At 49.1% G+C, this 26,919-nt stretch overlaps 8 protein-coding genes and 1 non-coding gene; 4 read left to right on the top strand and 5 right to left on the bottom strand.

Annotated features, from left to right (window-relative positions):
* Nucleotides 1–445: 445 nt before the first annotated feature.
* Nucleotides 446–8,785, bottom strand: FFUJ_05628 (uncharacterized protein; the record flags this gene model as incomplete). XM_023578860.1 has 3 exons in its annotated part: nucleotides 446–5,827; nucleotides 6,109–8,674; nucleotides 8,733–8,785. 3 exons carry the CDS (start codon nucleotides 8,783–8,785, stop codon nucleotides 446–448), a joined length of 8,001 nt encoding a protein of 2,666 aa, XP_023431803.1.
* Nucleotides 8,786–13,361: 4,576 nt separating this feature from the next.
* On the top strand, nucleotides 13,362–14,476 carry FFUJ_05627 (probable syntaxin, vesicular transport protein; the record flags this gene model as incomplete). XM_023578859.1 has 3 exons in its annotated part: nucleotides 13,362–13,605; nucleotides 13,676–14,375; nucleotides 14,452–14,476. The coding sequence occupies 3 exons, from the start codon at nucleotides 13,362–13,364 to the stop codon at nucleotides 14,474–14,476; spliced, it is 969 nt and encodes a 322-aa protein (XP_023431802.1).
* Nucleotides 14,477–15,523: 1,047 nt separating this feature from the next.
* FFUJ_05626 (probable aldehyde reductase) lies at nucleotides 15,524–16,667 on the top strand (the record flags this gene model as incomplete). XM_023578858.1 has 4 exons in its annotated part: nucleotides 15,524–15,581; nucleotides 15,645–15,910; nucleotides 15,962–16,123; nucleotides 16,173–16,667. The coding sequence occupies 4 exons, from the start codon at nucleotides 15,524–15,526 to the stop codon at nucleotides 16,665–16,667; spliced, it is 981 nt and encodes a 326-aa protein (XP_023431801.1).
* Nucleotides 16,668–17,243: 576 nt separating this feature from the next.
* Nucleotides 17,244–18,490, bottom strand: FFUJ_05625 (related to sorbitol dehydrogenase; the record flags this gene model as incomplete). XM_023578857.1 has 3 exons in its annotated part: nucleotides 17,244–17,958; nucleotides 18,010–18,380; nucleotides 18,434–18,490. The coding sequence occupies 3 exons, from the start codon at nucleotides 18,488–18,490 to the stop codon at nucleotides 17,244–17,246; spliced, it is 1,143 nt and encodes a 380-aa protein (XP_023431800.1).
* A 1,033-nt stretch (nucleotides 18,491–19,523) lies between these two features.
* FFUJ_05624 (related to 2-deoxy-D-gluconate 3-dehydrogenase) lies at nucleotides 19,524–20,405 on the top strand (the record flags this gene model as incomplete). XM_023578856.1 has 3 exons in its annotated part: nucleotides 19,524–19,646; nucleotides 19,699–19,911; nucleotides 19,959–20,405. The coding sequence occupies 3 exons, from the start codon at nucleotides 19,524–19,526 to the stop codon at nucleotides 20,403–20,405; spliced, it is 783 nt and encodes a 260-aa protein (XP_023431799.1).
* Nucleotides 20,406–20,497: 92 nt separating this feature from the next.
* On the bottom strand, nucleotides 20,498–20,732 carry FFUJ_05623 (uncharacterized protein; the record flags this gene model as incomplete). XM_023578855.1 has 2 exons in its annotated part: nucleotides 20,498–20,624; nucleotides 20,674–20,732. 2 exons carry the CDS (start codon nucleotides 20,730–20,732, stop codon nucleotides 20,498–20,500), a joined length of 186 nt encoding a protein of 61 aa, XP_023431798.1.
* A 484-nt stretch (nucleotides 20,733–21,216) lies between these two features.
* FFUJ_05622 (probable glucosamine-phosphate N-acetyltransferase) lies at nucleotides 21,217–21,797 on the bottom strand (the record flags this gene model as incomplete). XM_023578854.1 has 2 exons in its annotated part: nucleotides 21,217–21,460; nucleotides 21,511–21,797. 2 exons carry the CDS (start codon nucleotides 21,795–21,797, stop codon nucleotides 21,217–21,219), a joined length of 531 nt encoding a protein of 176 aa, XP_023431797.1.
* A 396-nt stretch (nucleotides 21,798–22,193) lies between these two features.
* tRNA lies at nucleotides 22,194–22,267 on the bottom strand. Its single transcript has one exon. It is a non-coding gene (tRNA).
* Nucleotides 22,268–23,490: 1,223 nt separating this feature from the next.
* FFUJ_05621 (related to lipase) lies at nucleotides 23,491–26,841 on the top strand (the record flags this gene model as incomplete). Its single annotated transcript, XM_023578853.1, has 1 exon — nucleotides 23,491–26,841. The coding sequence occupies one exon, from the start codon at nucleotides 23,491–23,493 to the stop codon at nucleotides 26,839–26,841; it is 3,351 nt and encodes a 1,116-aa protein (XP_023431796.1).
* Between the last annotated feature and the right edge of the window lie 78 nt (nucleotides 26,842–26,919).

Here is a 26,919-nt window from a genome sequence, read left to right as displayed (position 1 = left end):
CATTCTGGCAGAGGAAAACACTTTTATTAACCTGCCCATAAGGAGTGTAAATGTATATATAAATGATTAAAGGATTAGATGTGCGTAATGCGTGTACTTTTCCACCCCTTCCATGCTATCTCTCCATTCTCTTATTACCCTTCGTTCCATCTCTTGACAAATTCTGTAAATGCATAGACAGTAATATATGTACAGCCATGACGCCACGCTGTATTGGGACAAAAAACAAAACCCCAATCACTGATATATCCAGTAGTGGCTAATATGAACTAATATATATATCCAAGAATTGGGGTAAGGGCGGCCGTTACAGGTCGGCTTATATCGCTGGGTTGACTGGCAGTCTAAGAAACAATCTCGAGCAGAGGTAGAAGCATGACATATGCTGGGCGTATATGAGTAGGTAGTGCGTGTAAAGGTAGGTGAACAGGCAGCGACGAATGGCTTAGCGGTCCGTCGCCTCGTTCCAGTCACCCATCTCGGGCATGCCGTAGGGATTCCACTCTTGTCCAGGATAACTAGTCGCACTCATTTGAGGAGGAACCTCTCCATCTGAGTCAGCATTGGGATCGTAGTGAATCTTCTCTTCTTGCGAATCAATTCGCAATGTGCGCTTCCGGGCATCCTCAGTATCCTCGAGCTCAGCGTGGAACGATGTGCCTCCCCTGCTCTTTGGCTCAGGAGGGCCGAGATCACTACCACCTGATGGAGACTGCCTCGTAGAGTTGGGGCTGACACTGCCCGGTGCACCAGATGGGGGACTGAGCGACACGCCCTGAGACTCCTCTGCTTTGGGTGAGAATTGTGAACTGGTACCCGGCGCAGCATGGCCTCCCATGAAATCGCCCCCAGCAAGCACAGGCATGGGAAGACTAGGAGCCCGGGACTTTGAGCTACCATTCTGCTCTGTGCCTACTCTTGGAGAAACGTGTTGCGTTGATGGAGGGTTTCCACCGACTCTAGGGCTCCCGCTGGTTCTGCCACTATGAGGACTGTCGCTGTTGAACCTCTGCATATTGGAGGTTCCCTGATGAGTTGCATTGGGATCATTTCGAGGAGCAGCATCTAAGTGCTCACGCTCTCCTTCCTGAGCGTGGTCGTGTTCAGGGTTGGCAGCAACCATAGCTTGCAGATTCAACAGTGAAGGACGAGGCGACGGGGCGTGAACTGGTGTAGGAGAGTGAACCTGAGTAGGCGTTGACACATGGACAGGGGGCGATTCCTCCCCATGAACATTTTGTCCTGTCGCGAACCCATATTGCGGGCTTTGGGGTTGCGATGAGAACTGAGAGTGCTGAGGACTTCTATATGACGAGGGCGTATTTGGGCTTTGACCAATGGTCCCGCCGTGCCATTGGCCAGGATAAGAAGCCTGTCTTTGTTGAGATGGTGGGAATTGTCCAGCGGGGGAAGGCATCTGAGGCTGCCATTGACCCGGGGGCTGTGGGGGGGATGGGAATTGGCCCTGTTGCTGCGCGGGAGACTGGAATCGACCTTGCTGCTGTATGGGGGACGTGAATTGGCCTTGTTGCATGGGTGGAGGCACGAACTGGCCTTGCGGTTGAGGAGGTGATTGGAAGTGATCCTGCTGTTGGACAGGAGACTGGAATTGACCGTGGGGCTGGGGCGGGGAATGGTATTGAGCCTGTGGCGACTGTGTCGGCGGGAACTGGCCCTGCATCTGAGGAGGAGACTGATACGGATGACCAGGCTGTGGCTGGCTCATTCCTTGGGGACCTGAAGCGAACGCCCCCGAAGGACTTCGGAACTCTTGCTGTGGCATAATTGGGCTGGTAAACATTGATGAGTAGCGCTTGGTCTGCGCTTGTCCCATGCTCTGGTTGCTGAACTGAGATGACGGGCGAGCAGTTGGCACTTGTCCGAAAGGTTGGCCGCTGACCTGCGAGGATGGTCGAGGAGACTGGGTCTGTCCATGCGGAACTTGACCAGCAAATTGCTGCTGGGGCTGCTGTTGTCGCTGCACAGGCCGCATCTCATGGTTCTGATAAGCCTGCAGATCGGGAATGACCATTGACTGCCGATTCTCCTTGGAACCTCGTTTAAATGCCCCAAGGATCTTGCTTGCAGTCAGCTTGTCGTTCTCGCCCTTTCCTTGACTCGCTGCTGGCTTGTTTGAGACCTGTGCCGACATGCGGTTCCTCAAACCCTTCCACTTCGAAGCTCCCGGACTTGCTTGGCGAGCTGGTTGATTGGCAATCTGAGGTTGCTGGAAAGCACCCGAGCCGTCCTTTGGGGGGACTGGAGGACCTGAACCAGAGTGCTGCATCTGCATAGGTGGACGGCCAGGAGAAGTGGCTTGTGGGTGTGAGCCTGGCAAAGGCTGACCGGCAGATGGCTGGCGGAGATTGGGCTCGTACTGTTGACCTGGAGTAATCTGGTAGCCACCATGCTGAGGGTTCACCTGATGCTGTGCCTGTTGCTCAGCATTCACAGGCTGTTGCTGGAATCCAGAAGGAAACTGCTGTTGTTGCTGTGGTGGTGAGACTCCCATCCTGTTGGCAAAGGTCTGATGTTGTGGAGAAGTAGACACTGCAGATACAACAGGCGTGTTAGGCTGTGAAAGCTGGGAGGACTGTCGTCTCCCAGCAGCCAGAGTAGTGATATTCAGACGAGGACTCTGAGTAGCCATCGACGATACAGACGGCGGGCCCGTCTTGGACATTTGCGACACTGGAGATAAGGGCATGTCATTATCTGATGCACCATGGCTAGCCCTATTCTCATGTCTGAAGGACATGTTTGGAGAGTCTGTGACTGGTCGTTGGATCCGAGTTCCCTCCTGCTTTGCATGTGCGAGCTTGTCAAGCGATTGCGAAGATTGTGACGCATGGTGGAATGACGGCTGAGTGGTTGAAGCCGTGCTTGGAACGTTGAAGGAGCTCTGGGTTGTTGGGGCACTTCGGATTGCGGACGCAGCTGGTGAGATCGATCGCATTCTTCCAGCTCGCGCGTCCGGAAAGCCCTGTCCCACGCTGAAAGGTGTCTGTGGAGTCCCATGGCGGCTGGGATCAGTCGCAGATCCGATAGGAGGGGTTCCTGCCGGTGTGGAAGAGCCAAAGCCCAGAGGTGATGGACGTGAGTTGCGGTAGGCAGCTTGAGCGTGCTGGTTATCTCTTATCCCACCAGATAGAGGTCGGGCAGATGACATCGGGGATTGTTCCCTAGATATTGACTGCCGGTCACCAAATTGATGAGGTCTCTGAGGTTGGGGACTAGCCAATGGCGGTGCAGTGCCTTGGGGGCTCCCAAGCTCCCCCCCTGGAAATACAGGGCTGGTCAGTTGGGGCCCCGAAGGTCTTCGCCCTTGTGTCTGCAGGGACGGCGGGTGAGGGGTACCAAGCTGGGAACCAGAAGCGCGGCGATCATAAGGCTGTTGTATCTGGAATGACATAGCCTGTTGGGACTCCTTGCTCTTGTGGACGTGTCCCAAAAGGCCGGAGATCAGTCCAGCAGCCGAGCCTCGTCTCTTGCGGCGCTCATTAGCATCAACAGGCGGCGTACCTGTTGGAGTCGGAAGGATCTGGTTGAAGGTAGGGCCAGCAGTGCTACTTCGCTCAAAGTCTGGATGAGGAGGGCGCTCCAGGGAAACTGGTTGCTGAGCTCCCAGGTGACTTGAGATCGGCCTTGAGGAGGTGGGTGTACCAGGCTTCGAGGATGTACCACTGCTTGGCCGATTGAAGACATTCGTCATAGCAGCCTTGGTATTGAATGCAGAGAATCGCTTCTTTGACGGAGGAGTAGCAGATTGGCTCATCTCGTTGGCCAAGTTCGAAGTAGCTGCGCGTGGGGGACCTGCAGGGCGATACTGACCTGAAGCAGGATCGAAGTCAGGGTTGAGCCGAGATCCCCTTCTCTCTTCCGTCGATGTCGCGGGCCTGTTGTCATCTGGGCGTAGAGGGGGAGGCATCGAAAGCCGTTCTCGGCTCTGCTTACTCCTCAGGCCTAACATGAAACTGGCTCTCGACTTCTTCTTGTCATGTGTTCCGTCCGTCGTCATACTTGAGACGGAAGCCGCATCATGATGGACGTCAGCGTGCGGTGGGTGGAGTTGCTGCTGTTGTTGCGGAGGATGGAACTGCTGACCATGGTGATCCACAGGCGTGCTTCGTCGCTCAGTCGAGCTCTTCCTGAACCGATGTCCAATGTCCTTCAACAATGCTGAGGCCTTTTTAGAACGTCCCCTGTCTTCGTTAGTAGTGTCGCTCGTCCCAGTCCTGGTGATGCCCTCCTGAGAAAAGCGTCTGATGAACTGAGATCCAGGGCCAGGGTGAACATCTTTAGAACCGCTCGGCTGTCGTTGATGACCAGGGAAGAGGCCAGGGTAACGATTGGCCGATGAAGGTGGCACTTCTGAAGGTTTTTGCCGTTGATGATGCCTATTAGCCGTAGAAGTCGAGGATGGAGAAGGGGAAACATCTCCAGTTTCTTTGTTATAGCCGTAGAAAGGATCATGTTGGGACTGCTGTGAACGTTGTGAACGCTGCGAGACCTGTGAAACCTGTGAGGCATTCGTGCCCGCTCGATTTCTGTTAACCATATGAAGGGGTTCAGCCAAGTGACTTTCTTCCAACTTCCATTGGCCCGATGGTGGGACTGCCTGAGGCTTAGGAGTAACGCGGTGAAGAGGTTCAGACAAGTGGCTTTCCTCCAATTTCCAGGGACCAGACGGAGGAAGCCTTTGAACGGGGTTGCCACCCATAAGCTGAGGTGGAAGCAAGGGTAGCGTCGGAGGCTGATATCCTTGAGTTTGCGGTGGCATAGGCCCGGGTTGGACTGGGTGCATCTGGAATGGATGCTGTGGTCCCCTGGGAGGCGATTGCTGCAGCGAGTGGCGTGGGGATTGTTGCGGAGGGGGTGATTGAGGTTCTGATCCATCCGCATCTTTCTTGAACTTCTCTTCCATGATAGAATCTGTCCCAACTAATGTAGAGCCGACCGTAACCTCAGATGTCAGTGTTCCCTGCTGACGAGCAATCTCATCGAAGTCTTCCGGCTCAGCAGAAACATGCTCAGCGATAGGCTGTGTGGTCCTTTGTTCAGTCGCCGTCGATCTCGAGTTTACGTCAAAAGTCGACCCTCTTCTGATGGGAGGTAGTCCAACAAAAGAGGAATGACGCTGAACCATAGCCGGGGGATCGTGTGGCTGAGTCGTAGTTTGAGACTGAGGTACATTTGTCATGGGGGCCTGGATAACTGATGAATAAACAGACGTCGATTGAGGTGATGGGCCAGCAGGGTCCTCTGGAGGCACCATACGAATACCGCCGCTGGCAGGCGTAGGAGTAGCCCCGCCAGACATTGGGTTACTGGATGGCATTTGGGTGCTGGAAACATCCTGAGGATGACCTGGGTTTGCAAACATGGCTCCTGATTGCTCAGAAGCTTTACCCTTGGCAAGGTCTGTTCCCTTGAAAGGATCCCAAGTAGACTCATCGATGGGAGTTGGAATGTACCATTGCGATCTATCATCATTTTCTTTACTGGCGGGAGCGGAAATAGAAGCCGAGGCAGAGGCAGAGGCAGAGGTAGAAGCAGGAGCAGATGGATCTTGTGAGAGCTGAGGCCCGTAGCTCTCGCGTGAAGCAAGTCTCTTACCTGATTCGCCAGTCGATGGCACAGAGCCAAACTGTAGCATGCTAGAAGATTGGGAGGACTGGGGAGCATGATACGACTGGGTCGAAGGCCTCGAGATCACGACGTCTTTCTCGGAGGAGTCATCAGCGCGGGATCTTGTGAGACGATCTAAACCCCACGATGCGCGTCTTTCAGCTTTGAACTTTGTTTGCACCGGAGATGTTGGTTCGCCCTGTCAACCAAAGAAACATTAATAAACACTCTTGTCACATAGCCTGATGGATGGGCAACATCATGATGGATGACAATGCGGGAGGAGAAAAGGGAACAAGCGTCGTAGAATTCCTATCTCATACACCCGTCTCATCATAAGGTAAGGTCAAGAGTGATCATCAGCCCCGAAGTGCATGACGAAAGGAGATTTAATCCAACAGTAACCCTGCTCCGAGGGAGAAAAAAAGAGGAAGAAGCCCATCACAACAGGTTCTAAAAAGAGAAGCGTCAGTGAAATACCTTGTCCCCAGTTCCACGCAATTTGCTCTTTCCCTTGCTAAACAATCCCTTGCCCATCTTTCCAGCAGACTGCATGAATTCCTTGCCCTTGGTTCCAATCTGGTTGCTCGAGTTGCCGAAGCCGCTGGTGCCGGATGGCACGGATCCGCCAAGTCGAGATCGCCCTGGTGGTGGCCCTGTCGTAGGCGAGCTTGCATTAAGATACTGCTGGTAATACGGCTGTTGATTGTGAGAAAGGCTGGGACCTGATGCGTGTCCCTTTTGACTTGTGGGCACCCCAGCTCCGGAGAAGGAGGAAGTTCCGTTCGCGTATTCGGGATGCTCGGTCATCAAATTAGACAGCCAGTTCTCCAGACCTGACTCCCACGCTTGGTGTGTAGCTAAACCCGCTTCAAACTTGAGAGTCCTTTGAACGGGTGTTGCTAGGCTCATAATATCGCGCCATGGAGTAGTCTGAGGGAACTGACTGGGAGGAAGAGCTTTGGTCGACTTATCTGGGGGTGGCGATGCTGACGTAAGATTTGAAGGTACCTGGGTCAATGATTTATTCTCTGCAACAGATGGACGACGATTGTCAACGGCACGAGGAGTAGCATCGTCATTCTCGATAGAGACGGGAGAAGGAGGCTCCAAAGTAGCTGGCTGCTGGCTTGGCGGTAGCGTGCTGGCTTTGGAAACTTGATGAGAAATGCCACCAGAAGGTGGGATGACGATTCTGGGAGTCTCGACATTTTGAGGTGACTCTTTAGTTTGGCTGGCAACATCTAAAGCCTCGTCCTTCGGAGATGGGACTCCCACTGGTGCTAGAGGTGAAGGAGAAGCTGGGCGAGGAGCTTCGTTGTTGAAAGTACCAGAGGGCGGCTCAACAGGGAGAATCTTTGGTGGGGAATCGAAACCAGCCTCCCAAGAGAATCTACGCCGTGAATCAGACTTTGGTGACTCTGGTTGAGTGGTAGGCTGGGATTCGGCAGACACCACGACGCTAGAAAGTGGTTGGACAATTGGTTGCTGTTGCTGTTGCTGCTCATGAACTGGAGAGGTCTCAGTCTTGGGCTTCTCTTGGACTTCTGCTTCAATCTTTGAATCTTGCCCGGGTTTCTGGTTTGAATCGGCCCAATAGCTATCATAATCGCTAAGGGTATAACTGCTATTACGAGTGACACCTCGGTCGCCTGGTGTCAAAGACTGAGAATTATCAGGCAAAGGTCGAGACACTGCAGAGCTTGGTGTTGGAGCAATGGGGCTAAGGGACCTCATGATTTCCTCACTCAAGACGTCACTTTCCTTAACAGGCGACGAATTGAATGTGTTCAATGATCCTTGTGTCAAAGCAGAATTTGGCTCGTAGTTCGATGGAGAGTAATCCGGTTGTCGAGGGTGCAGAGGCTCTGTGGGTGTAATCTTGGAGTCGGTGGCTGATGCAGGCTCTCTAGGTGATGGGAAGAGTCCCTTTGAGTTCGGGCTCGGTGTACGCAGAGGTGGAACAGCTCGAGGGTCATTCGCAGGGGCAAGAGAGGTACTGCTGTTAGGTCCAGGAGTGCTAGTATTGTCTTCACTCTCTCTGGGCTTCTCTTCCAAAGTTGCGAGATTTCCGGGGCTATCAGTTGCTTGGCTGGGAACTGAAGGTTGGTCTTGCTTGGTCGGGTCTTGGGCAGAGGCAGCAGCGCTCGACTTGCTTCCCGAGGAGAAAAAATCAGCGCCAAATACTGACATACGCGCAACATCGGGAAGCTGCGGGCTGACAGATAATCGCTTCCTGTCTATGTCTGCAGGCGAATGAATCACAGCTTCTTCCTTGTGACTAGCAGGCTCTGGAGAAGCAATGCTATCCAAAGTGGGGGGATCGTGCAACCCCTGAGATCCTAAACCAAGCTCCTCACGCTTCGCAAGAATGGCATCAAACGTTGGCTGCTTCTGGACCTTATCAATCGCTGGGCCATCTTCTCGACCGTATCCTGGCTGGTTCGGTTCATTGACTGGGGGTGTAGAGCGGCCATCGGGTCTCGGTGCGATATTCTCTGCGATGGACAACGGCGACCCGCCCAATTTACGTTCATCATCTATATGGCGAAAATCGGGTCGGATTGAAGGCGAACCACGAGCAGCGGAACTTGCGGTGCTCTGCGGGGTAGAGGATCGTACGTCGGGCTGTTGATGATAACTGGGCGCCTTCGAAGATCCAGGGCCTGAAGACAAAGGAGCAGGTGATCCGGTTCGTCCTGAAACCGGCGACGAAACATTATGGAATTGTTCTGGGTGGCCTGGGTTGGGCACATCCGGATGGTTCGTCTGAAGCTGTAGCGAAGGCGCGTTGCTTGAGCTACGAGAACTGGAAGCGACAGCGGCAGCTAATCTTGGGGAGGGTCCAAATGATTCGGTTCGTTGTCCGACCGGTCGGAGACCTGTTGTTACTCGAGGAACCGGGGGAGGCGGCGGTGGCTCGTCATCCTCGAACTCGTCGGCGCCCCAGTCGTCACCATCGTAATTCTGAGTCGGCGCTTGGACCCATTTCCTTGTCTTGGTACGGTTGACGTTGACCTGATATCCTCCAGGCGTTTGGGGAGATCTAGAAGCGATTGCGGATTAACGTTGAGAAACTTTAGATATCTGCGAAGGATAATTACAATGGAGATTGCGACTGCCCTTGCGCATAAGGGTTATTATATGTCCCATCCATGTCGTGTTTGGGGTTTTCAGCCAAACTCGACTATCGAAGCATTCTTGGACGACCTCGTGATGCTTGATGGAAATCCAGCGGTCGGCGGCGTTGGCAACAGTAGAACTGGGAGGACGTGGCAATAGGATTAGGTGTACCGGGCTATTTATCGGGTTCGGCGATGAAGATCGGCGGCGGAGAAAGTAATGCGTCGGTAGGTGACGGACGGTTGGTCAAGATTGACAAAGAGCTTAAAATACAAGGTCTGCAAGCCAAGAAACACAAACAGCAAAAAGAGCCAATACAATAAGAAGAAGGAAGAATGAGATCAAGGCAGCAGAATAAAGAAGGGTATGGCGAAACAGTAGATGCCAACGACAGCTTGTGAATGATGGCGACAAGATGGTGAGTGATAGAAACAAGGAGGCGGAGTTACGTTTCTGGTGGTGGTCGGGAGCGAGCGCGACTGCAAATAGATAGATGGTTTGGTTCATAGAATGTACCTATGAATGAATGGTGCGGTCAGGCACTTTTGGCCTAGTGCTATGCTGCCCGCCGCTGTGGTAGCCCGTTGGAGATTGGATGACGGAGGTGGATGGGGCACTTTAGGCGTTTGCTGTTCTAAAGACTGGGGGCTGCGGACAGCTTGAACCACTAATAAGGGGAGACAAGGAGCCGAATACAGAGGAGCATCAAGATACCCCAGTTCGCCCAGCCTCGTTGAAACCCAAGAAATGGAAGATCACTGCGAGGATTACATATTGCGACGGTTATTTTTTTTATTTTTATGGCAGCCGTTATCATACAGGAGACGACTAGTCCACTTAGAGTCCCAGAAACGACAGAAAAAGAAACCGAAATGGGTCGATCGATGGAATGAAATTATCAGCGGAGTCAACCCAACATTAGAATGATTAGATCTTTATTATTAGGTCCTCACTGGCACGAATTTACGAGATCGTCTGCTAACTTGGGTGGACTCCCGTCTTCGCGTTAGTGCACGGAATGGACGTTTATAGAGCAAGTAATTAAAATCCACGTTGATAATTATCCCAATTAGCCTTCGAGACATGGATCAAGAACTGACCATTGCTATTTTTGACATATCCTTGCTTTTCATTCGGGGGAAACTGTCTATTGTCTACGCCTCGGGATAGGACAAAGCAGAAAAGAGCTTCAAGTCTACAGAGGTTCATCTTAAAAGTCTTTGCCGGCAAGCAGGGATTAGCAACTACCCTTATAAACTTAAATAGGGTATCCTTACTGATTTTATTAGCTATTTTCTATAAGTAATTTTTATACTATTTTTTTCCTCTTAACCTTATAAAGAAGATACTATATATAAAAATAGATATTGCAATTTAGGCTTTAGTAATAATATTAAAAGTACCTTATAAAGAAATAAAAACTATACCTTAAATCTACTTTCTAATTAATATTCCTAAATATATAATTAATAAGATATATTTTTATATAATTAAGAGAGGCTTTAAGCTTAATAAATATTTCCTTAAGTTTATTAATATTTAGCTTAAAAATAAAGCTTAATTTAGGCAGCCTTTAAAGTAAATTAAGGAAAATTAAGGCCTAATTATCGCTAAGGTTAATATAAATTAATTTAGTAAAGAAAAAACACTTATTAATATCTTTAATAAGCTTAATAATTAAGGCATTAAGATTTTAATTATAATTATTATTAAAATCCTTAAATTAATAAAATATAAAAAAATAAAGCTAATAAAAAAGCCTAAATTAACTATAATAATAAAGAAAGAATGCCTAAAATAGTATATTACTTATAAAGATTAAACCCTTAAAGATTAAAAAGCTATAATTTAATTAAATAAGACTTTTATAGTGCTTCTTTATTGCTATAATAGCTATTATATTTAAAGGCAGCTTAAAGAGCAATTTCTTTATAGCTATATTTATAAGAAATAGAAAGGCTTTAATAAGTTTATATTTTAGGCCTGCTTTTTATATAATAAAAAGGGTCTCTATTATTATTAATCTCTAAAAACCTTAAAAAAAAAGAAGGCCACTAAAGAAATAATATAGGTAATAAATAAAGAGCTTAAGTTAGTTATAAAAGAGAAATAAAAACTTAAAAATAAAATAAAAAGGCTAAGGCTTTATAACCTACCTAATAAAAAGCCTATATAGTCTTAAAATAAGGCTAATAGTAAGCTAATAAAAAAGGAAAAAGGTAATATTAATTAATAGTAATACTATATAAAGATCCTAATTTTAAGATTATTTCCTTTTATAAAGGAATATAAAAAGGAAAGACTAAATACCTTTATATAAAAAGATTAAGCTTCTACTTATAAATACTATATATAGCAGCTTCTATATAACGCTAAGGGAGTTTAAAGACTTCTTTAATATTTAAATTTGCCAGATTTAAATACTATTAAGTCTACCTAGCTATAAATAAAGAGAATAATAATAAAAAAAGGCACCCTAAAGAATAAAAAGAAAGCTATTTATAAATAGAAGGCTATATAGAATAACCTTTTATAAAAGTAGATTTAAATATAGATAGAGAGAATTCCTATATATATTTAAAAAATTATAGCTTTAAAAGGTAAGAATAAGTATAAAGAAGGTAGGGATAAATAGGTATAAAATTTAAGATTTATAGGTACCTAGTCTTTTGCCTCACTTAGTGTGATTTTAGCGCCAGCAAAGACTTTTAAGACGAACCTCCATACCGAGTCAAGATACCCGTAAGCTAGCGTGTCCTTCTGTGTTAGGCCCCTCCGATGTTGCACAGAAGGTACTGTAATTATTCTTGGAGCCTTGGAGATTGATCACCTGAATTACGGCCGTCGAAGAGTTTACTGTTTAGTCAAGGGGGGCTTAGTGCCTCGGTCCTCGTCACCCATCCACTAGGATGAACCCTTTTGACACCTCGTGATAACTTTACCTTTGCGGCACTGGCCTCAACATTACGAACTGCGAACCCATTGCATAACAGGTGGCTTTCTTGGGCCCCTTATATCTCCTCATTGCTGTATCATGTATGCGAGCTTTACACGGCATTCAACGCAAATGTCACGCGTAAACACGGATTCCAAGTTGCACATGCACACGTGCTACCATGGATGTGAATAAAAAGACAGCAACGTCTTCATTAACTTGCTTTTGATAGGACAGGTGACGTCGACTATGACACGTCTTGTAGGATACCAGGATTTCGAGTGCCGACTATGAAAAGGCTGTGAATTGCTGACCTAACCACCAATTCTTCCAGTGGCCGTCTTGCATCTGTACAGTGTTCTAAATCTCTAGTCGATGGCATGGAAACTCTCAGTTATTGCGTGTCTAGCAAAGAATGGCAGAAGGGCACAGTAACAGGTAAGGGGCTCATGCCGTCATTCCCGCTCACCCTAGGCTCCACTCGATTGCAGAATAGGTAAGATGATTGGATTTGATATACGAAGTAACGTTTAGACTGGAGCTATAAACAAGCTACGGAGATGGAATTCTGATACGAAGAAATGGTAGTAATTGGAGGTAGACTTAGTGGTGGTCTTTACGAGCTGGTAGCAGAGGCGGCTAATGAGAGCATGCAGTCGTCGTGTGGATTTCCAAATTAAACGATCAAGAACCTTACTATGGGTTTAACGTGTTACTCCATGTACCAAGCATCTCGAACTAAACAAGTACCATTTAGACTGATATAAAATATATATCTCTTGCTCGAAAAACTCGTGATTAACTCGCGATACAGAATCTTCAACCCTCCACGTAGACATGCAGGTCGTGCTTGTGATAGAAGCTGTCGGTCCCAGTAGAAGAAACACTCAACGCATATCCATACTTACCTAGAGAGAAAAAGCTTCATTACCTCTCGTGTCAACATATTCTTTGCTGATGCTGCAGCTACAAGATCTTCTCAAAGTCCAACTCCAAACTCAGCCACATGTAAAGCCACACATCTAATAACAGCCTGTCTGGTCAGCATTGATAAAAGAGCCAGCGTGGCGGATCACACTCACTGAACTGACTGCACTGAATTGAACTGAACCTACCCCTGCCCCTCGACCAGAACTGGACCAGTCTGGAACAAGCCAACGACACGACACGTTCCCCAATCATTCAATCAGTCCAATCTCCTTTCAGACGCAGCGACAACCAATTCAAATCAAACCTCATTTGTCTCTGGCATTCTTTGTTGCGCATCTACCGTTTAACTTAGCTCTCTCTAGCCTTTTTCTCCATTTCGTACCACTCCCGAGGCTTCACGACACTTTAATTGTCTCTTACACATCGCACTCTCGACCAACTCCTTCGATTCGAATCACCAAAAAAGTACTCCTTTCTAATTATCCTGCTTTTTGTTCGTCCGCGTCACCCCTCGACGTTCCGTTCCGCCTGCGCTGCCAACCGAGACCTGATCCGGACCCTTCCACATCGACGTTCGACATTCGCAGCTCGACACATCTCCAGTGAAACAAAAGTCGCATAGGTGGCATATTGATCGCTGCTATCTATCACATCGATTCCCCCGACTCGTTTCGAGACACGAAGCCGCGCTGGCCGCAGTCTGACATCTCGGCTTTTATCCTTAACCCCTCTTAATTTGGCCACCATGGCTGTCGCATCTATTCAAGACCGAACCTCTGAGTTCAAGTCGGTACTCGCCCAGGCACAGCGAAAACAATCCTCCTCAAAAGTCAGCTCTCAGCGCCGGTCTCTATTGACTGATGCGCAAAAAGATGCCGCCAACGGCCATGCTGGAGGTCCCCCAAGACGATCCGAGTTCGCCCGGAAGGCTGCTGAAATTGGACGTGGCATCTCTGCGACTATGGGCAAGTTGGAAAAGCTAGCTCAATGTGAGTACTATCTGCCAATCTCGGCGACGCGAATGCCCGGCGTAGTTCATAGTTCTAACCTAAGAAACAGTGGCGAAGCGACGAACACTTTTCGACGACCGTCCTGTGGAAATCAACGAACTTACTTTCGTTATCAAGCAAGATCTCTCATCTCTGAACCAGCAAATTGGAGCTCTTCAAACACTCACCAAGCAACAACACCCCAAGGCCGATCAGGAGGGCGAGCACAACAAGAATGTTGTCTACCTGCTACAAGGCAAGCTCACTGACGTCTCGGTCAACTTCAAGGACGTTCTTGAGGCCAGAACCAAGAACATCCAGGCATCGCGATCGAGAACAGAGAACTTTATCTCCTCTGTGTCGCAACATGCTCAGCCATCGATTCAACAGTCGGCTTCTCCTCTCTACGGAACACCAGCTCGCAATTCGCCCGCGCCAGGAGCTCAAGATACCCTGTCTCTCAACCCCGTTGGCGATCAACAGCTGCTGATGATGGAAGAGGCACAACCCTCCAACACATATATCCAACAACGTGGTGAAGCGATTGAGGCTATCGAGAAGACCATTGGTGAGCTTGGCAGCATTTTCGGACAACTAGCCACCATGGTTTCGGAACAGAGCGAGATGATTCAGCGCATTGACGCCAACACAGAAGATGTGGTCGATAACGTTGAAGGAGCACAGCGAGAACTCCTCAAGTACTGGAACCGAGTGTCAAGCAACAGAATGCTGATTGCCAAAATGTTTGGAACGCTAATGATCTTCTTCCTGTAAGTTCAACTTCCGTCTCCAGGACACTACCAAGACTACGGCCAAGGGTGATTAGCAGTTACTAACAAACTGTAGGATCTGGGTTCTTGTTTCGGGCTAAATCTTGACGATGAGACGCAATACAACACAAGACACGAGAAAAAGAGGCGGGCGCGGAAAACTTGGACCAAGGAAGGGAGTTTACGGAACATGTTTTGTTGTAATGGGGTACTATTCGATAGGTGCACTTCTTTTCCATATGTACGTATGCTTGTACCTTATACTTTGTAGTCGTTTTTTTCTTAGAAGAGATGGACTGGAACGACGTAGCATAGAGAGAAAGAGTCTTGCAGGATGACTCTCGTCCATGGCTCATGTTGGGGGTTTCAGGATTAATAATGAATCAGTAGATCCTCAATTGCATAGACTTACATACTGAGTGACCAAGTATCAGGCATTTCCGGGAACAGATTGAAATTGTTCGTGATTGGCCTCATGGCTTCTGGCACTTGACTTCAGAAGCAACCCCCACGTTGATGGGAGTGGTACATCACGGCCGGGATATGTGATGTAGCCGGTATAGCATCATCAGTACAGGATATATAGAGGCAGAGTCGGCCATCGGCCCTTCAACTTTTCCTACTCACTTCCCTAGCATATGGTCGAGTGTAGACATTTCCTGGCGTTCTCAGAAAGGGTAACAGCGTCTTTCAACCTTTGGGGGCATCGTCGGCCGGAGTTCTCACCGACCTCTCTACCACTCCAAGTTAGCCTCAACTCACCATCTCGAGCCCTCGGAGCAACCCCACCCCGAGAAATCTCCATCGATCAGCGCTTTTCCGTGTAAACTACACCCCAAACTTGCTCTAAGAGACAAAAATGCCCCTCGAGCTCGGTGACATGCCCAGCGCTTTGGCGGGGTTCACCCCGCAAAGATGAGCGTGTACATTGGGGGGGGGGCTTGTTTTATCCAAGAATAAGGTGCTGTAATAGAGTAGCTCGGTAGATCAAGCTACGTAGGCATGAGGGGCATTGGGCCGTGTTCATGATGTGGCAGCGGTTTATAACCTGCACGTCTCCCGCTTCTGTACGAGCTTCTTCTCTTGTGTTTTGTTCTAGATCTCTCTCATCTTCTTCGCGATACCCCCTCTCGTACAAGATTCACACAATGGCTCCCTCTTCCTTCAAGCTCAACACTGGCCAGGAGATTCCTGCCCTTGGTCTCGGTGCGTTGTTTTCACATGTTTTAATCCTCAAGAGCTCAATTGACTGATTCTTGTTGCTTGTAGGTACCTGGCAGTCTCCCGCTGGCGAGGTTGAGAAGGCCGTCACATATGCTCTCAAGGATGGTTACAAGCTGATCGACTGCGCCTACTGCTACGGAAACGAAGAGGAGGTTGGTGCTGGCCTCAAGGCTGCTTTCGAGGCTGGCGTCAAGCGTGAGGATATCTTTGTTGTCACCAAGGTCTGGGCTACATACAACACCCGCCCTGAGCTTGGTCTCGACAAGAGCTTGAAGGCTCTTGGTCTTGACTACGTTGACCTCTTCCTTGTGGTAAGTTACTACTCGAAATATCTCTTGAATTTGTATGCTAAGCCGTTATAGCACTGGCCTCTTCTTCTCAACCCCGAGGGCAACGACGACAAGTTCCCCAAGAAGGCTGATGGTTCCCGAGATGTCATCCGAGACTACAACCACGTCGACGGCTGGAAGCTCATGGAGAAGCTCCCCGCTACTGGCAAAACCCGTGGCGTCGGTGTCTGCAACGTATGTTAATCACCTTAAGTCCGCCAACCTCAGCTAACACTCGGTATAGTACAGCAAGAAGTACCTCGAGGAGCTTCTGCCTCATGCCACTATCATCCCCGCCGTCAACCAGATCGAGAACCACCCCAGTCTCCCTCAGCAGGAGATTGTCGACTTCTGCAAGGAGAAGGGCATTCACATTGAGGCCTACAGTCCCTTTGGCAGCACCGGTGGCCCCGTCATGACTGCCGAGCCTGTTGTCAAGATTGCAGAGAAGAAGGGTGTTTCTGCCTCTACTGTCCTCCTCAGCTACCACGGCAAGTCTCATGAACCTGATAGTGAGAAGTGTGTTGCTAACAGTCTTCTAGTTGCCCGTGGAAGTACCGTCCTCGCCAAGTCAGTCACCCCCGAGCGCATCACCGCCAACAAGACCATTGTCGACCTCGACGACGAGGATATGAAGGATCTGAACGACTACTCCGAGGACCTTGTCAAGAAGGGTGAAGTCAAGCGATATGTCTACCCTCCCTTCGGCATTGACTTCGGTTTCCCCGACAAGTCATGAATCAAAGGTCGGCTATAGTTACATGATATTGGGAATAAAGATGAGATATGATGAAAAGCGGCATTGAATGATATTGCATCTATAATAGATCAGAAGCTCAACTTGGCTTCATGAATAGAAAAAGTTAAACTCCGCATCTTCGACGTTGCTCAATGTGCTAGTGATTGCATCGAAGTATCGTAGCCATGATGCTTCGAGGACCAGGTCATAAGAACACCTGTGAGATGCTCCTATCTTGGACTACGATGGTATCTGCGATGCCACATCTGCGAGTCTGGACTGAAAATTCTGAACTGATTAATTCGTTTGCATCTTGGTGCAAGACTTTGTGGTTGTTGTGTATACAGCTCTCCCAACACCGTCGTCCATAGGTACGTTAACTCATCAGTTAGACATGTCACGTACAGTAGCGAGAAGGATCAAGATGCAGTATTAACTTATTCCAAGATCTCATCATTTTGCCAGAAATTAGGTATCTATAATCCCCAAGACCCCACACAACACGCCTTTTACCCCATTCATAAACCCTCACTGCCAGCTCCCTCAATTGTTATTAAATTACAACCGACCTTTTAGTCATTTTTCGTCAAAGTCCACTACAACCTTGATAACAAGGTTGCCTTGCTCATCCCTCACCTTACCAGCCATCTTGAAAGCTTCCTCAATGTTCTCCATGCCGTTGTATCTTTGAGTGACCAGACGGCTCACGTCAGGCATGTTGGCAGGAGGGTTGGCCAATAGCTCAATGATCTCCTTGTATGTGTTGGCGTAACGGAAGACACCCACGATGTCGACTTCGCGAAGAGCAGCAGCCGACATGGGGATGGTGAGGACGGGAGTTCCCATGCCAATGATCATGACCTTGCCTCCAGGCTTGGTAGCGTAAATAGCTGTTTGCACACATGTCTCGACACCAGTGCACTCGTACACAGCAGTAACCTCACCGACAGCCTCTCCGTTGACCTGTGTCTCCTTCACCATAGCAGCGACCTTCTGGGCAAAGGCGAGCTTGTCTTCGATAGTTTGTGGGCGCTCCATGGGGACAACTACTGAGGCATCGGCGAAACCGTTGTTGATGGCAAAGTCAAGACGGTCCTTGAGGATATCGGCAATGATGACGGTCTTTGCTTGGTCGGCCTTTGCGACAGCGGCTGCGAGAAGACCGACGGCACCGGCGCCGAGAACGAGGACCGTCGAGCCCTTGGGGAGAGCGGCGCGATCACGGGCGTGCATTGCGACTGAGAGAGGCTCAACGAGAGCGCCGAGATCGAGAGTGACATGTTCAGGCATTCTGAGCAAAAGTCAGTACATTTCTCAGTTCACAAAGTTTGGATTGTCTAACTTGTGGCACCACTTAGCAGGGTGGTTAATTCTCTCCTGTAGAGTTCCCTGCGCATGAGGATTGGCCTTTGCTGAGCTGCGGAACTTCATTCCACGGCAAATGTTGTAACGGCCCTCACCGCAGAGCTCACAGGCCTCACAAGGAAGACCAACCTCGAGAGCGACGTGGTCGCCAGGCTTGAGATGTGTAACTTCTGATCCGACGGCTACGACTGTGCCCGCGGACTCATGGCCGAGGGTAAGAGGTTCACGAACGATGATGTCGCCGTTGCGGAAGTGGTTGTAGTAGTGAAGATCGGAGCCGCAGAGGCCGGTTGACTTGACGGCGACTTGGACTTCGTTGCTTGAGGGTGCGGGAAGTTCACGTTCTTCCTGTCAATTGAGTCAGTCTACGATCTTGAATGTAATTGAGTAATGGCATTTACCAGACGGAGATCCTTCTCGCCATGGAGGACGGAGGCCTTGACACGCTCAGTTGCCATGATGAAGGTATGAGAGAGGCGAAAGTGCTGATATGATGAAGGGGAGCGATTAAAGAAGAGCAATTGAGTAGTTGATGAACTATTGCGACAGAAATATGCAGGAAATGGTCAATGTTACAGATGCAAAAGTTATTGGGAGATCATGGATCACGACGAGAGCAAGAAGTGGGTTAGTAAAGGGCGAAACCAAACAAGGACATTCAAGCCAGGGCCGATGTCGACCAAATATCGGATTGGACAGAAGCTACAGACTACAATCCCCTAATTGATTCTCAAGCGAACATCGCGGAGAGAGGACCGAGATGAACTTGACCTCGGAAAAGGCGCCCCACGATAGCATTGAAATGCCCCGCGACGAGACGTCCCATGACGTGCAATGCCCCCATGACAGCAAAAAAAGAAGAGAATCTTTATCCGCAGTGGTAGAGCCAGTGCTAGCGTGCCCCCACTGCCCTGTATCCCGCGGGGTGAAGCGCTAAAGACTGAGCCGTTGGGTTTAGGACGATCCACTCCATGTTTTGGAGATGTTGGAGAAACCCGGGGAGGAAATGTTGACCGACTCATGAGCTGGATGAGAGAAAGAGATCAGCTTTGTCTCATATGAGATGCTTTGTCTCTGAACAGTCAGTAAACATCTGTAATGCGTATATGCTAGGCCTGTATTGTAGAGAGCTACAAGCTACCAGTCTGCACATATCTCATCATAAGGTACCTACAGAATAGCATCACCTCTCTGCGGGGACCCAGAGCTCGTCTTCGGCCTTCTCTCCGACCTTCACAAGCCGGTTGAATGTAAACCTACAGAGTAAAGTAAACCTGCATTACGAACAGTTAATCAATTGGCCAGTTCTAGTCCGGTCCAATTCACTAATTAGAACCAACCCGGCTCCTCCTAAGTCGGAGCTCAGAAGCTTACCCCTCGGTCATTAATAGCGTAGTACCCATCATCTCATGGTGGAACTGAACTGTCCCTCGTCAAATAAAACAAAATACATCACCAATTGCTCACGACGTCAACAACTAATATCTCAAAATGTCTGCTTCTTTCTTCTCCCTTGAGGGCCAAACTGCTCTCGTAACAGGTGGTACGCGCGGTATCGGCCAGGCCGTAGCAATTGGTCTCGCTGAAGCTGGTGCCGATATTATTCTTGTTCAGGTACGGAACGTCTCATGATGAGGCCAGAACTCGAGACTGACTGGACGTACAGCGAGATACTACATCACAATCGACAAAAGAGTCCATTGAGAAGCTTGGCCGAAAGGCATTCATCTACACTGCCGATCTATCGTCGCAAGAATCTGTTGCTGGACTTGTGCCTAAGGTGCTAGCCGATGGGCATCAGATTCGCATTTTGGTGAACTGCGCTGGTATTCAGCGACGACATCCTTGTGAAGTCTTCCCTGACAGCGACTTCAACGAGGTATGAAAGACCAATTCTTGTGTCATAACACATCTAATGAGCTACAGGTCATCCAAGTAAACCTCAACTCCGTCTTCACCCTCTGCCGCGACGTCGGCGCCCACATGCTCAACCTCGAACCCTCTCCCATCACCGGCCGTCGCGGCAGCATCATCAACTTCGCCTCCCTCCTCACCTTCCAGGGCGGTTTCACTGTCCCCGCCTACGCCGCCTCCAAGGGTGCGGTAGGCCAAGTCACCAAGAGTTTCGCCAACGAGTGGACCTCAAGGGGTATCACTGTCAACGCCATTGCTCCCGGTTACATCGCTACCGACATGAACGAGGCACTTCTCGCCAACCCAGAGCGTCTTGCTTCTATTACTTCAAGAATTCCCGCTGGTAACTGGGGTTCACCGGATGATTTCAAGGGTACAGCTGTGTATCTGGCGAGTAAGGCCAGTGGATATGTAAGTGGGCATGTGTTGGTTGTTGATGGTGGTTGGATGGGCCGATAAATGATTCGCCCGAAGGCGGTCTCTAGAGCAAGCTTGAAAATAGATCATAATATAATATCTTTGGCGTTTTGCAATGTCGGAGTGGCGAGTGATTAGCGACGGGCGCGAACAAGTCTTCGTCTAGCCAAACGAAGGGAACCGCTTGGGTCGATGAAAGTTGTGACTCGTTTTGTGAGGTGTCTAGCAATATGGAAAGCATCAGGATGCTTGGATCGAACACTATAGTAACCAACTTAACAAGGATTCTACAGTGGTAGTTATCACTTACAGCAACTGCAAGGCCGCAATTCGGACTTTGACGAAGGAGTGGCTCAACTCGTCGGACATCTTGATATGACTTGAGAATTTCGACGAAAAGACTTTAGAGAACTGGGCGAGACTGAAGATGTTGGGCTGGGTGATTGTAGCTAACAATGTAACATACGAGCAGGTTTTATGCGCAAACCTTTCGGTCATTTACATGTGCTTCGAATCGGAAGCCGAATATGGAACCTCACTCAGCTGATGATTCTTGTCATACAGCAGCTTACATGGATTTCCTCCGAATGTCTCGGGGTACCCGCAAGATCTCACTCGTTCCGTCGCTCGGCAGATGTACAAGCAGTGCAAGAAATGTCGTCTATATTCTCCCGTCCATATCTGCCTCTAAGCCCGCCCAATATCGTATCCTCTTTAGATTTTGCTTCCTGCGCGCCATGCGAAACCGCATCAGCCTCTGTGCAACGCACACAAACGATAACATAGGGAAACATGCGGATGCGCCACGCATACACATACGCATTTCATAATATCGTAGAATTGCTTAATGAAATCACTGGGATTTACCCTTTGAGCCCTCATAGTAATGGGCCATCTGGAGGCCTGCTCTTCGGAAGCCACACTTGACGTAGAAACCTTCGTTGGCTTCGCTGCAGTCGAGGATGCTCTTGTAGCAGCCGACTTGCTCGGCGATGTGGTCGAGGGCTTGGATGATTCGGAGACCGAGCTTCTTGCCTTGCTGGTCCTTTGCGACGGCGATATCTTCGATGTGGCCCACGGCGCCCAGGCTGTGAATGCTACGGATTGTTAGTGGTTGTCTAGCAGACAGCGAGGACCATTGACTTACAACTTGCGCTCAGTGATCAAGGCGCCAGTTCCGACAACAGGCTTGTCGCCTCGCGAAGTGTCCTCAATGATGATAACGTAGTAACTGCCAGCAGCGAGCATGTCATCGTACTGCTTGGCGAAGTCGGCTTCGGTGATGTCGCCAACGGTGGTCAAGACACGCAGACAGTCGAGGAAACCGCTGTTGAAGTCAGACTTTCGCAGAGCGCGCAGAGTATAACCCTCGGGGAGAGCGGCGCTGACCTCTGAGGAGAGGAGGTTGGCGCTGAACATGCCGTTTTGAGCCATGGCGGTGTCGGTGTCTATTTGGCGGGGGATTATTGTGTTTGGCGGGGTGTTTATCGAGGGGCACGGGGAGATGTCTCAACAAAAAGACGACCTTGAGAGATGTTCAAACAGAGCAATTGAAGAGAGAGATACTCAAAAGAATACGTAAGATGTTGAGATATTATCGATGTAAGATCTGGGAGTAGTTTCGTCTTTTTCCGTTTCAGAACAGAATGGGCGGAGCCTTGAGCTGAGCTTGGCTTGTCCTTTCCCGTACCTTTTTGTGTTTAGTGCCCCCCACTGGTTCTATATCGGGGACGATTTACCATCATCGCTCAGGGGTCGGCGAGTCACAGCCTCAAGGCGATCCCGACACTTGAAAAGGAGGGCAAGGCTCAAGGCCAAGGAACAAAAAGAGTGGTTCCGCCCGGGATCGAACCGGGGACCTTCTCGGTGTTAACGAGATGCCATAACCAACTAGACCACGGAACCGAGGTATTTGATTGGATGGGAGTGAAGGAGCCAGTTGGGGATCAAGATTGTGGTAATGGTGGAGGGCGATGAAGCTGTTACGAAGTCATTCCGTGGTTCACTTACACGGATGAACGGAAAGTTTCTGTCTTATCTATCATCCGGATAGAAACGTGGAGCAAACTCTCATGGCGAGTTCATTGCATAAATTCAAGTAACGACATCTAAACTGCTATTATAGGCATGCTGTGGTTTGTTATGCGATACAGGCGACAATGAGATTAGGAACACCAACGGTCGAGTCGCGACAGATGGTCCCTTCTATTTACGTGAGTCAAGTCACATGCTTGGTACATGACATGAACAGATTGGGGGACTCTGCTCTAGTAGTCATTAAAGGATAAGTTACACGTTGGATCTGTGTCTCAAAAGCTCCGTTGTTTTGTCTCTTACCACTAGCAATCCGCATCTCAAGTCCAATAAGTGATTGTTTACTAGAGACATTCGGTAATCTTACTATCCTTTGAGGCATGAAGGGTCGCGTCAGGAGATTGAATGTTTAAGAAAATCAAAATTGGATGGCCTCTAGACCCTGATAATCGGTATCAGAAGCCTCCCAACTTCGGAATATTCTCGACACCGTCTGTGATAGCGCTGTAACATCGAGGTCTGATCAGGTACAAAACTCGATTCATAAGGCGAATTACAACAGCGCGATTAGACACTAACCACTCACTACATGCTCGCTAAAACAACAAGGATTTAAATTGATGAGTTGTCAAGCATCAAGTCGGGTCTTAGTCTTGGCAGGTACACGCTCCTTTATCATGCAATCACATGCAAATCTGTTTCACATCTCGTCATCTCTTGATGTGTCTCTTGTGTCTCTGTCTTATTCCCTGTCGTCCAACCACATTCACAAGCGACATGCCATTAGTTCTTTGTCACTTCTTATTTACATTCCGACCATGTAATTGGTGTTATTCGTTTGTAGCCACCCTTCATTGTTCAACGTGTCGGGATTCACGACGCTAGAGTTGAACTACTCAAACTTGGCTCAAACTTGGCTCAAACCTCGTCTCGAAATACGCCAGAAACACTCAGACCTCTCTTCATTGTTATTCCATGGACGAACATTTAACGTCTATGCTAGTATCGTTGAACTACAACTATCCCGTTATATCCAGCCTTCTTTCGCCCCTCGGCCCCATTACGCTCGGGCTTCAATGGCAACCACTTCACCATGGATAACGCAAGCATCATATCGGCCGAGGACCTCCCTCCGCAACCAGGCCAAACACTACTGCCCTCTCCAGTCGCTCAAGCCGTTAGTCTTGCAACACGCTCAACATGTTTAGCTATTCGTCTCAGTTCCAGGGCCGGATCTTACGGTCTAAGTGCTGCAAAGGTAACCACTTTATCCTCCTTGGAACTTGCTCGCAGCATGGTCGAAACTGTTCTATCGCAAGCAGGAAGAGAAACACTCTCGCGGTCACAAAGCGATATGTCTACCGCTGAAGCCGAATCCATCATCGAACGAAGTTTCGAACATCTCCACCATGCCATGTCCCAGGCCGTCTTTTGGACAAGTGCAGGTTTTCACTTCACGAGTACCACCTTCTCTGTGGCTTCAGGGATATCGCAGCTACTTCTATCTTCACTCGACCAGATCTTCGGCTCAACTGATTCCTCTCGAGCCATTGCGAGCATAATCACACTAATCAGGCGGGAGTTCCACGATCCCGCCACCGGCATTCATGGAGATACTGTTGGTATGATGGATCTTGTGCTCGGTCTATGTGCTTTAGCGTACCTACAGAGGTGGTCCTGGAAGATGGTAGAAGAAGAAAAACGACGGCAGGACTCCGAAGAAATCATCTGGGATGTTGTTGTTCTAAATGACGGCGAACGTGTTGACATTCAAGATCGCATCACTCGAACACCAGTCTTCACGAGGCCAGCCAGTTCAACATCTCGAGACACGAGTCCTACCAAACTCCAAGAAGCTGTCATTGGTTCTCAATCCGCATCTTTTAAAGAAGAGGAAGCTGTCATCGACCAGCTCAAAGATGAAATGGTCAAGAAACTCCCTCCCGACACTTCCGTTTCCATTTCCAACACGGTATCATCGACACAAACAGTCACCATTGACGTCGATGGACCTCGTCCATTCCCTTTACCTTTGCTACCGGGTGCTGAGATCGTTGAGACTAAGGGATTGAGTAGTCAGGCAGGCCGTCGTACCAGTCAGATACTAAGCGACCCTCCCGAAGCCTCTAGCTACCGTGTTGTCTATAGGCTTGAGAGATCTAGGACTGGTGACATTTCCTTTCAGGGATCTCAGGACATACCTGTCTCTGTGGTTGATGTGTCAAAGGAGGAGCCAGCCCCCGAGGTCCCAGCCAAAGAACCTCCCCAAGTGCCGAAGAAGGCGAGGACGACGGGAGTCAAGTCGCCACCACCACAACGTTCAAGACCCCTCAAAAGTGCCAACGATCAAACATCTCGAACTTCTCCTCAGACCATACCAAAACCTCGAGCTAGTGCACTACGAGATGAAAAAGGGAAGTTGGCACGACCAACTTCCGCGTCACCACCGTCCTCGCCAGTAGAGATCAAAACTTTACAACGCGAAGCGAATCAGAAGAGACCACGAGTGCCTCTCAGCTCCTCGAAGGCCACCAATAAGTCTAACGCTTCACGTGAAAGTACTACGACACCGAAAAGGGTCCTACCAAAGAGGAAGTCAGACTCTTCGACTACCAGTCAGACAAGCGAGAAAAAAACTGGTCTTAGACAGGCTCTTCGAGAAGGAAGTCAGTCAATCTCAAATATTTGGAACAAGGATTCACCGCCACCGGAGAGCAGACCTCGTCCACAGTCAAGGATATCAACTATCAATAAAGCTGGCAACAAATCCATGCATAGTCCGCGCTCTTCCTTGGATCAAAAGCGTATTGAGAAAGCGGAACTTATACCACGCAATCCTTCTCGTGCAAGCTATGTCTCCGTTCACGAACGTCGTCGGGATTCTATGATATCTCAAACAGATACGTACTCCATCCATTCGGGGTATGGCACTCCAACCCACTCTCCGAGTGTTTCGCTAAGTGGTGCTGCATTTGATTCGTCTTGGGTTCAGCAAGCCCAAAATGATGGTCTGCTTGCACCTCCTCCAATTTCTGCTGGTCACCGCAGGGTCCTTCGTAGGAGCCCAAGTCTTTGGAGCATGGCATCCAATGATTCACAATCATCACTGGTCCTTTCATACTACCATCAAAAGAGTGCCTACACAGCGTCAGATGCACTTGGGGAACTTCGACGTGATGGTACGGTGAATGGAATATTTCCTCAAGCACATGTACTTCGAAACATCACGAGGTATATGAGGTTCTCGTCTGCATCGTACGGCTCTGCATTTCTCAAGTTCATGGGCATCTCGAAAGACATGCCCCTGTTGAGGGCTTGGGATAGCACCCATACAGATGTCAGACACTTTGTCCATCATACTGAATCAGACACCCACAGTGTTCTTCTTGCCTCTATTGTTGATCCACAAGGAGGGACGGACTCCAGTGGCTCGACCGGTACTGGCGTTCCTTTGGTGCACTACATCTCCCTAGACCATGATGCTAAAGCAGTCGTGCTTGCTTGTCGAGGTACATTAGGCTTTGAGGATGTTCTGGCAGATATGACATGTGATTATGATGTTTTGACTTGGCGTGGTCGAGGCCACAAGGTGCATAAAGGTGTTCATGCGTCAGCTCGTCGTCTTCTATACGGTGGCGATCGCCGCGTGCTGTTTACTCTCCGAGAAGCGTTGCTTGAATTCCCAGATTATGGCCTTGTTCTCTGTGGCCATTCCCTCGGCGGCGCAGTGACGGCATTGCTTGGAGTGATGCTTTCCGAACCAAACCCAACAGGCACTGGCTTTGTAACTGCGATCGAGGGACCAGAAAGGACTGTCGGTGATGAACTATCCGATGGGCTCCTACCTGTTCACTCTACGTTACCACCACGACGTCCTATACACGTGTATGCCTATGGGCCTCCCAGCACTATGTCAGCATCTCTGCGCAAGAGAACGCGTGGTCTCATTACGACCGTTGTTCATGGAAACGACATCGTTCCATATTTGTCACTGGGAGTTTTGCACGACTTCCAGGCAGTTGCACTCGCATTCAAGAATGACCAACAACAAGCCAAGGCGGAGATACGTCAACGCATATGGCAGGCCTTCCAGACAGGCGTAGCAGACAAGTGGTACGGAGGTTTGCCCTCTGTCCCATCTGGAGACTCCTCCAAATGGGGTCATTCAGTGTTGCAGGGCCTCAGGGCTGGTATGACGAACCGTAAGCTTGTGCCACCTGGAGAGGTTTTTACCATCGAGACACAACGGGTTTTGAGGCGAGATGCATTCTTACTACCCGAAGAAGATCACATTGGAAAGCCCGCCCAGAGAATTGTGATGAAATATGTCAAGGATGTTGAGGAGCGCTTTAAAGAGCTGAGATTCGGAACGAGTATGCTGATTGATCATAACCCAGCTAGATATGAGGAAGCATTGAACAAGCTTCGTGTTGGAGTCGTGTAAGTGTAAGTGGGTCTTTATGCTGATCAGTTACGATACGGAATGATTCGGAGGTTTTGTGATGTAGGTGTACAACAATAT

Source organism: Fusarium fujikuroi, chromosome FFUJ_chr06 (genome assembly GCF_900079805.1).
Source record: "Fusarium fujikuroi IMI 58289 draft genome, chromosome FFUJ_chr06".
Lineage (NCBI taxonomy): Eukaryota > Fungi > Ascomycota > Sordariomycetes > Hypocreales > Nectriaceae > Fusarium > Fusarium fujikuroi.
This window is presented reverse-complemented; position numbering and strand designations above follow the sequence as displayed.